Consider the following 15,345-nt stretch of genomic DNA (forward strand, 5'->3'; position numbering starts at 1 on the left):
TTGGGGGAGGAAATGGCACATCGAAGACACAAAGGCAAAAGAAGAGAGGTGCCTGTTCCACAGACACCTGCTTAACATAGTGACACCCCGTTGATTTCTGGATAGTGCTTTAAATTCTCAGCTTGTTAAGGCTTAGCTGTTCAGTTGGCTTCATCTCTAACTAAACTATATCCAGCCCTGTTTACTTAAGTTAGTTTCTTTGAAGTAAAATAACTAGGCCAAAGGTTCTCAGTAAATGGCTTCTCAAAGAGTAATTCATGGTCTATGTTCCCTCTGGCCAAGAGTGCAAGTCCCTAATGGACCATGCCCTGTCAAGCACTGAGCATCATGCAGGATGGGCCCTAGAGAAAGTGCTTGAGATGTGGCAGGAAGCAGCCAGGAGCTATGCCTCACCTCCCAGTGCATGCTTACTGTTGGAATTTCTTCTGGTAACAAGAACCTAAACGGTGCTTACTTCAGTGGCAAATACACTAAAATTGGAATGATACAGAGAAGATTAGCTTAGTGTGGTGGCACTTTAATCCCAGCACAAAGTGGTGGATACATCTGGAGTTTGTTTGTAGGAGCTAGAGGCCCTGGCAAGCCCATTCATTCTCTCTCTCCTCTCTGTCCTCTCTCTCTCCCCCTGCTGGGCAAGGTAGCACACATCTTCAATCCCAGCATTTGGGAGGCAGAGATAGGAGATTGCTATTAGTTTGAGGGACAGCCTGACACTACATAGTGAATAGTGAATTCCAGGTCAGCCTTAGCTAGAGCAAGACCCTACCTCAGGGAAAATAACAACAACAACAACAAAAACAAAAACAATAAGACTGGGCAGAAGAGGTGGCAGAAAGAGTGTAAGAGCCAAAGGATGGGTAGGACTCTTTACAATGCACTCTTCAGACACAAAATGGCCTGGACATCCATGACCTCACAGTGCCTGGCACTACCTGCACAAGACCATCATAAGAGGAGGGAAAGATGATGAGAACAAAGTAAAAGAGAGACTGATTGAGAGGGGGAGGGGATATGATGAAGAGTGGAGTTGCGAAGGGGAAAATGTGGGGGATTATCATGGTTTATTGTCTAAATTATAGAAGTTGTTAATAATAAAACTTTTTAATTAAAAAAAGAAAGAAAGAAAGGGGCTGGAGAGATGATTTAGCAGTTAAGGCACTTGCTTGCAAAGCCAAAGGACCTAGGTTCAATCAATTCCCGAGTACCCGTCTAAAGCCAGATGCACAAGGTGGTACATGCATCTAGAGTTCATTTGCAGTGGCTGAAAGCCCTGGCATGCTCATTCTCCCTCTCTTTCTCTCTCTCCCTCTCTCTCTCTCTCTCTCTCTCTCTCTCTCTTTCTCTCTCAAATAAATAAATAAATAACAGAAAGAAAGAGAGAGAAAGGAAGGAAGAAAGGAAGGGGAAAGGAAAGAGAGGAAGGAAGGGGAAGGGAAGGGAAAGAAACAAATAAGCAAAGAAGAAAGAATGACAGAGAAAGACTGGAGAGATGGCTTAGTGGTTAAGCACTTGCCTGTGAAGCCTAAGGACCCCGGTTCGAGGCTCGGTTCCCCAGGTCCCACGTTAGCCAGATGCACAAGGGGGCGCACGCGTCTGGAGTTCGTTTGCAGTGGCTGGAAGCCCTGGCACGCCCATTCTCTCTCTCTCCCTCTATCTGTCTTTCTCTCTGTGCCTGTCGCTCTCAAATAAATAAATAAAAAATAGACAAAATAATTAAAAAAAAAAAGAATGACAGAGAAAGAAGAAGAGACATGAAGAAAGGGTGGTAGCTTATGCCTATAACCTCAGCATTCAAGAAGCTAAAGTAGGAGGATTACTGTGAGTTCAAGGCCAGCCTAGACAAAAGAATAAGTACCAAGTTAGCCTGGGCAAGAGTGAGACTTTGCCTCAATAAAACAAATATAAATAAAAATAATTTTAAAAGTATAGTCAAGTCTATAATTCTAGCACTTGGGAGCTGGAGGCAAGAGAATTAAGAGTTCAAGGTCATTCTTGGCTACATATCAAGTTCAAGGCCAGCATGTGCTATGTGAGGCCCTGTGTCAATATATATATATATATATATATATATCAAAGAAAGCTACTATATGGTGAAAAGCTGCCTCTGTGACACTTTTAGCAGTGACTAAGATGAGACACTCAGAGGCATTCACCACCTACCAGTCACCCAGAACTGTGGATGGGAAGCAACTACACACCTGCACATCCCGCTCCAGCTTGATCTTGATGGTATTATACTCTTCACAGTCCCAGATCCTCTGCTTGTTCAGTTGTTTCTCATAGTCATCCACTTTCTTCATGCGATTCAACAGGTACTCCAGCTACAGAAACAGGGACATAGGGAAATTAGGGGCTGCTTATTGCCTAGCTCAATGCTTTAGGTGGAAGACATGGAAGTCTCATGATTAGGGAAGTCTGGTACCCTTCAAAAGTCAGAGCGCCAAAGCTTTGAGCTCACAGATTATGGCTTATATAGTTTAGCGGGGTCCTTGCTCCATAATTTGTAGAGGCATGCTCCATTAAAAAGGAACTATCAGTTTTGTTAGAGAAGCTTCTCTTTTCAAATGGAAGTGACCTCTAGGATGACTCAGAAAGTAACATAGTGCTAAGAAGTGACAGAGGAGTGCTCAGCACTGAAACATCTCTATCACACCTTCCAAAGCACAGGGTCCATTGCAAAAAAGGTGGCGGAAAGAATGTAAGAGCCAAAGGAAGAATAGGACTCCTTACAATGCACTCTTCCAGACACAAAAATGGCCTGGATATCTATGACCTCACAGTGCCTGGCATTACCTACACAAGACTCTCATAATAGAGGAAAAGATGATGACACCAAAGTAAGAGAGACTGATTGAGAGGGGGAGGCGATATGATGGAGAATGGAGTTGCTAATAGAAAAGTGAGATAGAGGCGGGAATGATCATGGCTTATTGTCTGTAATTATGGGAGTTGTTAATAAAAAAGAAAAAGAAAGAAATAAACAAGTAAGACACCCAGGAAATAAAGGGGAGACCTATCCTGCCTTTACATTGTTTTTAAAAAACTGTGTCTTAGAGAAGATACTTCTTTGTTCTTTTTATTTTAATTTTTTTGTTGTTTATTTATTTGAGAGCAACAGAGAGAGAAAGAGTGTGAGAGAGAGAGAATGGGCATGCCAGGGCCTCCAGCCACTGCAAATGAACTCCAGACGCCTGCACCCCCTTGTGCATCTGGCCAACGTGGGTCCTGGGGAGTCGAGCCTTGAACTGGGGTCCTTAGGCTTCACAGGCAAGCGCTTAACTGCTAAGCCATCTCTCCAGCCCTACTTCTTTGCTCTTTACACCTCTGAAATACTCTCACACTGCTTTTAAAATGTGTCTTGGATGGGGAAGGGATATGATGGAGATTGGAATTTTAAAGGGGAAAGTGGGAGAAGGGAGGGTATTACCATGGGATATTTTTTATAATCATGGAAGATGTTAGTGAAAATTGAGAAAAAAAAAATGTGTCTTGGGCTGGAGAGATGTCTTAGCTGTTAAGATGCTTGTCTGCAAAGCCAAAAGACCCAGGTTCCATTCCCCAGGACTCACTTAAGCCAGGTGCACAAAATGGCACATGTATCTGGAGTTCACTTGCAGTGGCTGAAGACCCTAGCATGCCCTTTCTCATTCACTATCTATCTTTCTCTCTGTCCCTCAGGTATATATATATATATATTTTGAGGTAGGGTCTTTAGTCCAGGCACACCTGGAATTCACTATGTAATCTCAGGGTGGCCTTCAACTCATAGCAATCTTTATACCTTAGCCTCCCGAGTGCTGGGATTAAAAGTGTGCACCACCACACCTGGCTACTCTCAAATAAATTTATTAAAAAAGTTAAAAATGTGTCTTAAAGCTTGGCATGGTGGCATCCTGTAATTCTAGCACTTAAAAGACACAAGCTGGGGGCTGGAGAGATGGCTTAGCAGTTAAGTGCTTGCCTGTGAAGCCTAAGGACCCCTGTTTGAGGCTCAGTTCCCCAGGTCCCACATTAGCCAGGTGCACAAGGGGGCGCACGCGTCTGGAGTTCGTTTGCAGAGGCTGGAAGCCCTGGCGCGCCCATTCTTTCTCTCTCCCTCTATCTGTCTTTCTCTCTGTGTCTGTCGCTCTCAAATAAATAAATAAATAAATAAATAAATAAATAAATAAATAAAAATTTAAAAAGAAAAGATGTGATATTATTAAAAAAAAAAGACACAAGCAGGAAGATTGTTGCCAATATAAGGCCATCTTGGTCCACATAGTGAGTTCCAGGCAAGCCAGAGCTATACATACCACTCAAAAACAGAGATGAGAAGCCAGGTGTGGTGGCACATGCTTTTAATCCCAGCACTTGGGAGGCAGAGGTAGAGGATGTCTGTAAGTTTGAGGCCACCTTATGACTACAAAGTGAATTCCTGGTTCTAGGTCAGCCTGGCCTAGAGCAAGACCTTATCTTAAAAATAAAAAATAAATAAACAGACATTGGGTTGGAGAGATGGCTTGCCAGTTAAGGTGCTTGCCTGCAAAACCTAAAGAGCCAGGTTAAGTTCCCCAGTACCCACAGAAGACAGATGAAAATGGTGACATATGTGTCTAGAGTTCATTTGCAGTGGATAGAGGCTCTGGCTTGCCCATTCATTCTCATTCTCTTTCTCTCTATTGTCTCTCTCTCTCCTTTCTCTCATAAATAAATATAATTTAAAAACAGACAATTATTTATTTATTTATTTAAATGTGTCATTAAAAAAATTTTTTAATAAAAAAAAGAGAGAAGGGGCAGAGAGATGGCTTAGTAGTTTTGGTGTTTGTTTGCAGTGGCTGGAGGCCCTGGCACTCCATTCTCTCTCTCAAATAAATAAATAAACATTTTTTTAAAATTTTTTAAAGGGCTGGACAGATAGCTTAGCAATTAAGGTGCTTGCCTGCAAAGCCTAAAGACCCAGGTGCAATTCCCCAGCACCTACATAAACCAGATACATGAGGTGGTATATGTGTCTGGAGTTCATTTTCAGTGGCTAGAGGACCTGGTGCACCCATTTTCTCCCTCTCTCTCTCTCTCCCTCCTTTCTCTCAAATAAATAACATATTTAATTTTTTTAAAAGAGAGACAGGGGCTGGAGAGATGGCTTAGTGGTTAAACACTTGCCTATGAAGACTAAGGACACTGGTTCGAGGCTCCATTCTCCAGGACCCATGTTAGCCAGATGCACAAGGGGGCACATGCGTCTGGAGTTCGTTTGCAGTGGCTGGAAGCCCTGGTGCACCTATTCTCTGTCTCTCTCTATCTGCCTCTTCCTCTCTCTCTCTCTCTCTCTCTCTCTCTCTCTCTCTCTCTCTGTCACTCTCAAATAAATAAATAAAAATAAACAAAAAAATTTTTTTTAAAAAAAGAGAGACAGTATGTGTGTATGGGTGTACCAATGCCTCTTGCTGCTGCAAACAAACTCCAGACACATGTGCCACTTTGGGTATATGGCTCTATGTGGGTAATGGGGAATTAAACATGGGCCACCAGGCATTGCAAGCAAGTACCTTTAACCAATAAGCCATCTCTCTAGCCCTAAAATATCTCTTAAAATACTCTTTTGTGGGCTAGAGAAATGGCTCAGCCATTAAAGCACTTGCCTGCAGAGTCTAATGATCCAAGTTCAATTCCCCAGTATCTATGTAAAGCCAGATGCACAAAATGGTGCATACATCTGGAACACACTTGCAGTGGCTAGAAGCCCTGGAATGCCATTTCTCTCAGTTTCTCTTCTATCTCTCTCTGATTGCAAATAAATAAAAATATTTTTAAAACTGCTCTCTTGGGCTGGGAATGTACTGGAGGGTTTACCTAGCATGCAGGAGTCCTGGGTTCAATTCCCAGCCCTACATAGAATAGGTATGGGTGTTGCATATTTATAATCCCTGCACTGGAGAAATTGAGGCAGGAGGATGAGAAATTCAAGATCATTTTCAATTAGGTAGCAAATGAGGCTACTCTAGACTACATGAGATAGACCTAGCCTCAAAAGAAAAATACTTTTAAGCTGGTGGTGCATCCCTTTAACTCCAGCACTTGGGAGGCTGAGGTAGGAAGATTGCTTGAGTTTAAGACTAGCCTAGACTACAGAGTGAGTTCCAGGTTAGGCTAGGCTATAGCAAAAACCTGCCAAAACAAAAATTTTTTGGAGCCATAAATTCTCATGGCTGGGTTGAATATCTGAACATCCAAGGAGAAAGTGGCAGAACCATAGAAACAACAAGCTGAAAAGGTAGCACTTACCCACCAGAAATACCCCCATCTACAAGGCCATACTAACTACAAAGTGCAGTAATAAATATAAGCCATGACAGTTCTACCCAAGGTATAAAAGGCTTTCAGTTCAGTCACAGCTGAAGTCACCTCTGAATCCACAGATCATCCTATACACCCTTCCACCCACCCACAATCCCTTTACCTCTTTAGCATTGTGAGCTTGCAGGGCCCGCTCCCATTTCTTCTTATTACTGGTCATCAACTCTTGACGTTCTGCCTCAAATGCTTTCTATAACCAATATAGAAAAAGGCCCTTGTAAACCAGGTGTGGTGACACACACCTTTAACCCCAGCACTCGGGAGGCAGAACTAGGAGGATCACAGTGAGTTTGAGGCCACCCTGAGACTACAAAGTGAATTCCAGGTCAGCCTGAACTAGAGTGGGACTTTACCTTGAAAAACAAAACAAAAAAAAAGAAAGAAAGAAATAGAAAAAGGCCCTTGTAAACCGAGTGTGGTGGTTCACACCTTTAATCCCAGCTCTCGGGAGGCAGAAGTAGGAGGATTACTATGAGTTTGAGGCCACCCTGAGATTACATAGTGAATTCCAGGTCATCTTGGGCTACAGTGAGACCCTACCTTGAAAAACCAAAAAAAGAAAAAGAGAAGCTGGGCATGGTGGCGCACACCTTTAATAACAGCACTCAGGAGGCAGAGGTAGGAGGATTGCTGTGAGTTCGAGGCCACCCTGAGACTCCATAGTGAATTCCAGGTCAGCCTGGGCTAGAGTGAGACCCTACCTCGAAAAACCAAAAAAAATAAAAAAGAAAAAGAAAAGGCCCTTATGTCTGCTTCAGCTGAGCAGGTCCCACCAGTTATCAAAGAACTGTTGGGGTTAAGAAGATAGCTCAGTTGGTAAAGAGCTTGTCTTGGAAGCATGAGGACTTGAGTTCAAATCCCCCAGCATACATGGGTATAGCAGCACATACCTGTAATCTCAGAGCTTGGGAAACAGAAATAGGGAATCCCTAAGGCTTACTAGCTAGCTAGTGTAGCTGAATCAGTAAGCTTTAAGTTCAAAGAGAGACCAGAATAAGCAACTGAAGAAGTCATTATCATCAACCTTTGGACTCCACAGACACATGCATACATACACACACCACATACATGTGCCCCAAAACAAAAGAAAAACTTTGAGCTCTGGAGGCAGGTGCAGCCTTCCTCCTGAGTCCTCCCAAATGCATAAGGCAGGTCTTTTCACAGCCCTTCACCTCAATATGATAGAGCTCCTGACGGAAGTTTTTCATCACATTCTTCACCTGCTCTTCCATCCTCTCCAGAAGCAGGCAGATGTCATCTGACTGTTTCTTCAAGTCCTTCACATACTGGTCATCCTTTATTTTTAATTCCTTTAAAAAGTACATGTAGAAGTTTGGTCAGAAACTGAGACAAAAGGCAGAGGCACCCAGCACACCCACACTGGCCACCTCTCATCAGAATTGGCAAACACTGGGAGTTAAGCCAGGTATAATGGCACATATCTGTAATCCCAGCACTTGGGAGACTGAGGCAGGAGTACCACTAGTGCAAGGCCAACCTGGGCTACAGAGCAAACAGAAAGACATCTTGTGTTTATGGATTGGAAGACTTGGTACTGTTAAAAATGTCTATGTGGCTGGGTGTGGTGGTGCACACTTTTAATCCCAGCACTTAGGAGGCAGAGGTAGGAGGATCGCCATGAGTTTGAGGCCACCCTGAGACCACATAGTGAATTCCAGGTCAGCCTGGGCTACAGTGAAACTCTACCTCAAACAAAAGAAAATGTCTATGTGAGGCCTGGAAAGATTGCTTAGTGGTTAAGGTGCTTGCCTGTGAAGCCAAAGGACCCAGGTTTGATTCCCCAGGATCTACATAAGCCAGATTTGCAAGGTGGCACATGTGTCTGGCGTTTGTTTGCAGGCGCTGGAAGCTCTGGCATGCTCATTCTCTCACACCCTTTCTCTTTTTCTCTCTTTGCCTCTCTCTCTCTCTCAAATAAGTAAACAAAAATAAAAATAAATGTCAGGGGGCTGGAGAGATGGCTTAGCAGTTAAGGCACTTGCTTGCAAAGCCAAAGGACCTTGGTTTGATTCCTCAGTACCCATGTAAGCCAGATGTACAAGGTGGCACTTGCATCTGGAGTTTGTTTGCAGTGGCTGGAAGCCCTGGTGCACCCATTTGCTCTCTCACTCTGCCTCATTCCCTCTCCCAAAGAAATAAATAAATAGTTAAAAAATAATTTATAAAAAAAATGTCAGGGTTGGAGAGATGGCATAGTGGTTAAGGTGCTTGTCTGCAAAGTCTAAGGACCCAGGTTCTATTCCCCAGTACTCAGGTAAGCCAGATACACAAGGTGGTGCATGTGTTTGGAGTTCATTTGTAGTGGCTAGAGATCCTGGCACGCCCATATTCTTTCTCTCACTATCTCTCTCTCCCTCTTTCTCACACAAATAAATAATAAAATATTTTTAAAATAAATAAATAAGTGTCCATGTGGCCAGGTATGGGGGTGCATGCCTTTAATAACAGCATTTGAGAGGCTGAAGTAGGAGGATCACTGTGAGTTTGAGGCCAACCTGAAACTACTATAATGAATTCCAAGTCAGCCTGGGTTAGAGCAAGACCTTACCTCAAATAAATAAATAAATAAAAACAAGTAGCCAGGCATGGTACTGCACACTTTAATACTAGCACTTGCAAGGCAGAGATAGGAGGATTGCCATGAGTTCAAGACCATCTTGAGACTACATAGTGAATTCCAGGTCAGTCTCAGCTAGAGTAAGCCCCTACCTCAAAACAACAACAAAAAAGTCTATGCGATCAAAAGTATTCTGCAGACTCAGGCTGGAGAAATGGCTTGTCTGTAAAGACTAATGACCTGGGTTCATTTCCCCAATACCCATGCAAAGCCAGATTCACAAAGTGGAGCATGTGTCTGGAGTTCATTTTCAGTGGTTGACAGCCCTGGCGCATCCATTCTCTCCTCTCTCTCCCTCCACTCTCTGCTTGAAAATAAATAAATAAAAATATTAAAAAAGAATTTTAAAGACTCAATGCAATCCTTATCAAAATCTCTACATCAAGCTAGTGTGGTGGTTCATGCCTTTAGTTCCAGCACACAGGAGGCAGTTCAAGGCCACCCTAAGACTACATAGTGAATTCCAGGTCAGCCTGGGCTAGAGTGAAACCCTACTCCCCAAAACCCATGTAAATCTGATGCTCATGGAGGCTCATGTGTCTGGAGTTCGTTTTCAGTGGCTAGAGGCCCTAGTGTACCCATTCATTTCTTCTGTCTCTCACTGAAACAAACATACAAATAAATAGATAATTAAAAGAAAAAGCTTAGCACTTGAGTTGTATAGTAGTAGCTTTTTCAACAGAGTCTCATTATGTATCCCATCTGGCCTTGATCTTTTAATCCTCCTGCCTCAGCCTTCTGGAATTAAGGAAGTAAATCACCACCACTAAGGGCTTGAGTTGTGCCACACTCTCAGTAATAAAGTAAGTCAAGAAAGGCTGACTGATGACCCAGTTAATACCCAAGCCAAACCCACTTGGCTGGGATGGAGTGGCCCCAGCCTCTTGCCTGCTGTAACTCGCTGATCAGCTTGTTCTTATCTTCTATCAGGCCAGCACAGTGCTGCTGCTGAGTGTTGAGCATTTCCCACAGATCCTGGGGAATCCGCTTCTGTTTGCCCTCCTCCCACTTCATGGTGATTTCATCAAATTTATCCTGGCTGGTCTTAACCTCATTCTCCAGCTTCTCATGTCTGCAAACAAAAACACACCACCTGCTCTGGATGCTGTCTTTGAGTGGTACCAGCAGGTTCACTGGAGTCAATGATATAGGATTCATGGTTCAGGCATTCCCTCAGACTCTCACCCAGAAGCAAACCAAATAGTGAGGAAGCTACTTTTAGTTTAATATTTGGCAATAAGTAACTTATTAAGTAACATCTAACAAAAACTGATGAGCAAAGGTTCTCTCTTGGAAAGCCAGCACCCAGTCTAAAGAATGGGCTTAATATCTTACATGTCTTTCTCCCCCTCTCAAATGGAGATCTTAAATATTTAAAACTTTTGGGCTGTAGAGATTTCTCAGCAGTTAAAGGTGCTTGCTTGCAAAGCCTGACAGCCTAGGTATGATTCCTCAGTACCCACATAAGCCAGATGCACAAAGTGGACCATGTAACTAGAGTTCATTTGCACCAGCAGGAGGCCCTGGCTCTCTCTCTCTCTCTCTCTCTCTCCTCTCTCTCTCTCTCTATCTATCTATTTATCTATCATCTATCTGCCTCTTTCTCTCTCACTCAAATAAGTAAAATGAATAAATTTTTAAAGTTTAAAAAATAAACTTTCTGAATGTAAGAGCCAAAGGAAGTGTAGAACTCCATACAATGTGCTCCCTCCAGACACAAAATGGCCTGGAAATCCATGGCCTCACAGTGCCTGACACTACCTGCACAAGACCATCATAAGAGGAAGGAAAGATCATGACATCAAAAATTAAAAGACAGACTGATTGAGATGGGGAAGGGATATGATAGAGAATGGAGTTTCAAAGGGGAAAGTGGGGGGAGGGAGGGTATTACCATGGGATATTTTTTATAATCATGGAAAATGTTAATAAAAATTGAGAAAAAAAATTTTTTAAAAAGGGGAAGTTCTTTCTCTGCTGAACCAGGTGACACACTGTCTGGTGCTGGTAAAAGGAAATTTGGGCAGGAAGAATTCCCTGGAGAAGTGATGCTGGGTAGAAGCTCCCAGAGGGTTCCTGATCCCTGCCTGTGCTGTCTGCTGGGTGACTCCAATTGTTGATATTAAAGAGCCCTAGATCCCCAGCAAAAGGCAAGTAAACAGGCTGCTGAGTGCCCTTCTGTCCCTGCCTGCAATGGCTAGCTGGTGTTCTATAACCTTTGTCACTAGTAACACTACTCCAAAGAGAGAAATAAACTTGGGTGATGAGAACTTCAATTACATTTAAACTGAACCACTCCATACTTTTGTTCTGTGCACTAATTATTTATTTTTATTTACTAGAGGCAGATAGAGAGAATGGGCACGCCAGGGCCATCAGCCACTGCAAACAAACTACAGACATGTGCACCACCTTACATGGGTACTGGGGGATCGAACCTGGGTCCTTTGGCTTTATAGGCAAGCACCTTAACCGCTAAGCAATCTGATCAGCCCTTGAAGCTATATTTTGTTGAGGTTGTGTGTGTGTGTGTAAGAGAGAGGGTGGGGGAGAGAGTCTCATGTAGCCCAGGCTGACCTTGAACTCACTAATAGCTGAGGCTAGCTTTGAACTCTTCATCCTTCTGCCTCCATCTATTGAGTGCTGGGATTGTACACCACCATGCCCAGCTGTATGATTTGTTGTTGTTGTTTGTTTACTTTTCATTCTGACGATCAAGCCTAGGGCCTCACACATGCTAGGCATGCCTTCAGTCACTGACCTATATAAGCTATATTCCTAACCTCCGTTTTGTTGAGTTTTTTTTGTTTTTTGTTTTTCAATGTAGGGTTTCATTCTAGCCCCAGATGATCTTGAATTTACTATGTAGTCTCAGGGTGGCCCTGCACTAATGATGATCTGCCTACCTCTGCCTCCCGAGTGCTGGGATTAAAGGCATGTGCCACCAGCTCTACAGAAAATACTTGATAGAATCCTCCATGCTGAACAAAAGGAAAAGCACACATATAAGGAACCTAGAAAAAACAAGCTATACTCAAATACCAGTTAACAGAAGAGAGCACAGGTAGAACCAGTAACACACACACACACACACAAAAATGGCAAACATAAATACACACCTTTCAATAATATCTCTTAATATCAACGGTCTCAATGCGCCAACGAAAAGACATAGATTTGCAGACTGGGTTAAAAAGCAGGATCCTACAATTTGTTGTCTCCAAGAAACTCACCTTTCTACAAAGGATAGACATTATCTTAGGGTGAAAGGTTGGAAGACGGTGTTTCAAGCAAATGGGCCTAGAAAACAATCAGGGGTTGCTATCCTAATATCAGACAGGGTAGACTTTAGTCCGACGTTAGTCAAGAAAGATAAGGAAGGTCACTTTATATTGATTAAGGGCACACTCCAACAGGAGGACATTACAATCCTAAACATATATGCACCTAACATGGGGGCTCCCAAATTCGTCAAACAAACACTATTAGAACTAAGGTCACAGATAACACCAAACACAGTGGTGGTGGGTGACTTTAACACCCCACTCTCATCAATTGACAGGTCATCCAGGGAAAGAATAAACAGAGAGGCATCTGGACTAAATGAGGTCATAGAAGGAATGGACCTAACAGATATATACAGGACATTTCATCCAAAGGCTGCAGAATATACATTCTTTTCAGCAGCACATGGAACATTCTCTAAAATAGACCATATATTAGGACACAAAGCAAATCTTAACAAATTCAGGAAAATTGAAATAATTCCTTGCATTCTATCTGACCACAATGGAATTAAACTACAAATCAGTAGCATACACAAAATCATGGAAACTAAACAATACACTACTAAATGATGAGTGGGTCAATGAAGAAATCAAAAAGGAAATCAAAAAATATATAGAGTCAAATGATAATGAGAACACAACATACCAAAATCTCTGGGACACAATGAAGGCAGTTCTAAGAGGTAAATTTATAGCCTTAAGTGCCTATATTAAGAAATTAGAAAGGTCGCAAGTAAACGACCTAATGCTTCGCCTTAAAGCCTTGGAAAAAGAAGAACAAGGCAAACCAAAAATCAGTAGACGGGAAGAAATAATAAAGATTAGGGCAGAAATTAATGAAATAGAAACAAAAAGAACAATCCAAAGAATTAATGAAACAAAGAGTTGGTTCTTTGAAAGGATAAACAAGATTGATAAACCCTTAGCAAATCTGACCAAAAGAAAGAGAGAAGAGACACAAATTAATAAAATCAGAGATGAACAAGGTAACATCACAACAGATTCCAGAGAAATTCAAAAAATCATAGGGACATACTATAAAAGCATATACTCCACAAAGTATGAAAATCTGAAAGAAATGGATGATTTCCTTGATCTATATGACCTACCTAAATTAAATCAAAATGAGATTAATCACTTAAATAGACCTATAACAAACATGGAGATCCGATCAGTTATCAATAATCTCCCAACTAAAAAAAGCCCAGGCCCGGATGGATTCACTGCTGAATTTTACCAGACTTTTAAGGAAGAGCTAACACCATTGCTTCTTAAGCTTTTCCAGGAAATAGAAAAAGAAGGAATTCTATCAAACTCCTTCTATGAGGCCAGCATCACCCTGATACCAAAACCAGGCAAAGATAGAACAAAAAAAGAAAATTACAGACCAATCTCCCTCATGAACATAGATGCAAAAATTCTCAACAAAATATTGGCAAACAGAATACAAGAGTATATCAAAAAGATCATTCACCCTGACCAAGTAGGCTTTATCCCAGAGATGCAGGGATGGTTCAACATACGCAAATCTATAAATGTAATACATTACATAAACGGGTTGAAGGACAAAAATCACATGATCATCTCATTAGATGCAGAGAAAGCATTTGACAAAATCCAACATCCCTTCATGATAAAAGTCCTACAGAGACTGGGAATAGAAGGAACATATCTCAATATAATAAAGGCTATTTATGACAAGCCTACAGCCAACATATTACTAAATGGGGAAAAACTGGAAGCTTTTCCACTAAAATCAGGAACAAGACAAGGGTGTCCACTGTCCCCACTTCTATTTAATATAGTTTTGGAAGTCTTGGCCATAGCAATAAGGCAAGAGACACACATAAAAGGGATACAAATTGGAAAGGAAGAAATCAAGTTATCATTATTTGCAGATGACATGATTCTATACATAAAGGACCCTAAAGAGTCTACTAGCAAGCTGTTAGAGCTGATCAAAACCTACAGCAATGTAGCAGGATACAAAATAAATACACAGAAATCAGTAGCCTTCATATATGCTAACAACACACAGAGGATGAAATCAGAGAATCACTCCCATTCACAATTGCATCAAAAAAAATAAAATACCTTGGAATAAACCTAACCAAGGAAGTAAAGAATCTATACAATGAGAACTTTAAAACACTCAAGCGAGAAATTGAAGAAGACACTAGAAAGTGGAGAAACATCCCTTGTTCCTGGATTGGAAGAATCAATATCGTGAAAATGGCAATCTTACCTAAAGCAATCTACACATTTAATGCAATCCCTATCAAAATTCCAAAGGCTTTCTTCATGGAAATAGAAAAAACAATCCAAAACTTCATTTGGAATCACAAAAAACCTCGAATATCTAAAATAATACTGAGCAACAAAAAAGAGGCTGGTGGTATCACCATACATGATTTTACCCTATACTACAGAGCCATAGTAACAAAAACAGCATGGTACTGGCACAAAAACAGACATGTAGATCAGTGGAACAGAATAGAGGACCCAGATGTAAGCCCAAGTAGCTATAGCCACCTGATATTCGATAAAAATGCCAAAAATACTCATTGGAGAAGAGACAGCCTCTTCAGCAAATGGTGTTTTGAAAACTGGATAAATATCTGCAGAAGGATGAAAATAGATTCTTCTCTCTCGCCATGCACAAGAATTAAGTCCAAAGACCTTAACATCAGACCGGAAACTTTGAAACTGCTAGAGGAAAAAGTAGGGGAAACCCTTCAACATATTGGTCTTGGCAAAGACTTTCTGAATACAACCCCAATTGCTCAGGCAATAAAACCACAGATTAACCACTGGGACCTAATGAAATTACAAAGATTTTGCACCGCAAAGGACACAGTGAAAAAAGCAAAGAGGCAACCTACAGAATGGGAAAAAATCTTCGCCAGCTATATATCTGATAGAGGATTAATATCTAGGATATACAAAGAACTCAAAAAGTTAAATAATAAGGAATCAAACAAGCCAATCAAAAAATGGGCTATGGAGCTAAATAGAGAGTTCTCAAAGGAAGAAATACGAATGGCATATAAGCATCTTAAAAAATGTTCTACGTCACTA

At 41.6% G+C, this 15,345-nt stretch overlaps 1 protein-coding gene across 3 annotated transcripts in view; it reads right to left on the bottom strand.

The window, feature by feature from the left end:
- The window catches only part of Drc1 (dynein regulatory complex subunit 1), a 77,751-nt gene that overhangs the window by 35,601 nt on the left and 26,805 nt on the right, over positions 1-15,345 (bottom strand). For all 3 annotated transcript variants that reach the window (XM_045148770.1, XM_004669352.2, XM_045148771.1), the window contains 4 exons: positions 9,869-10,052; positions 7,515-7,652; positions 6,446-6,532; positions 2,199-2,321 (listed from right to left, as the gene is read on the bottom strand). In XM_045148770.1, coding sequence (XP_045004705.1) covers positions 2,199-2,321; positions 6,446-6,532; positions 7,515-7,652; positions 9,869-10,052 — 532 coding nt within the window. The remainder of the gene's footprint in view (positions 1-2,198; positions 2,322-6,445; positions 6,533-7,514; positions 7,653-9,868; positions 10,053-15,345) is intronic.

The sequence above is a fragment of the Jaculus jaculus genome, chromosome 5 (assembly GCF_020740685.1).
Source record: "Jaculus jaculus isolate mJacJac1 chromosome 5, mJacJac1.mat.Y.cur, whole genome shotgun sequence".
Lineage (NCBI taxonomy): Eukaryota > Metazoa > Chordata > Mammalia > Rodentia > Dipodidae > Jaculus > Jaculus jaculus.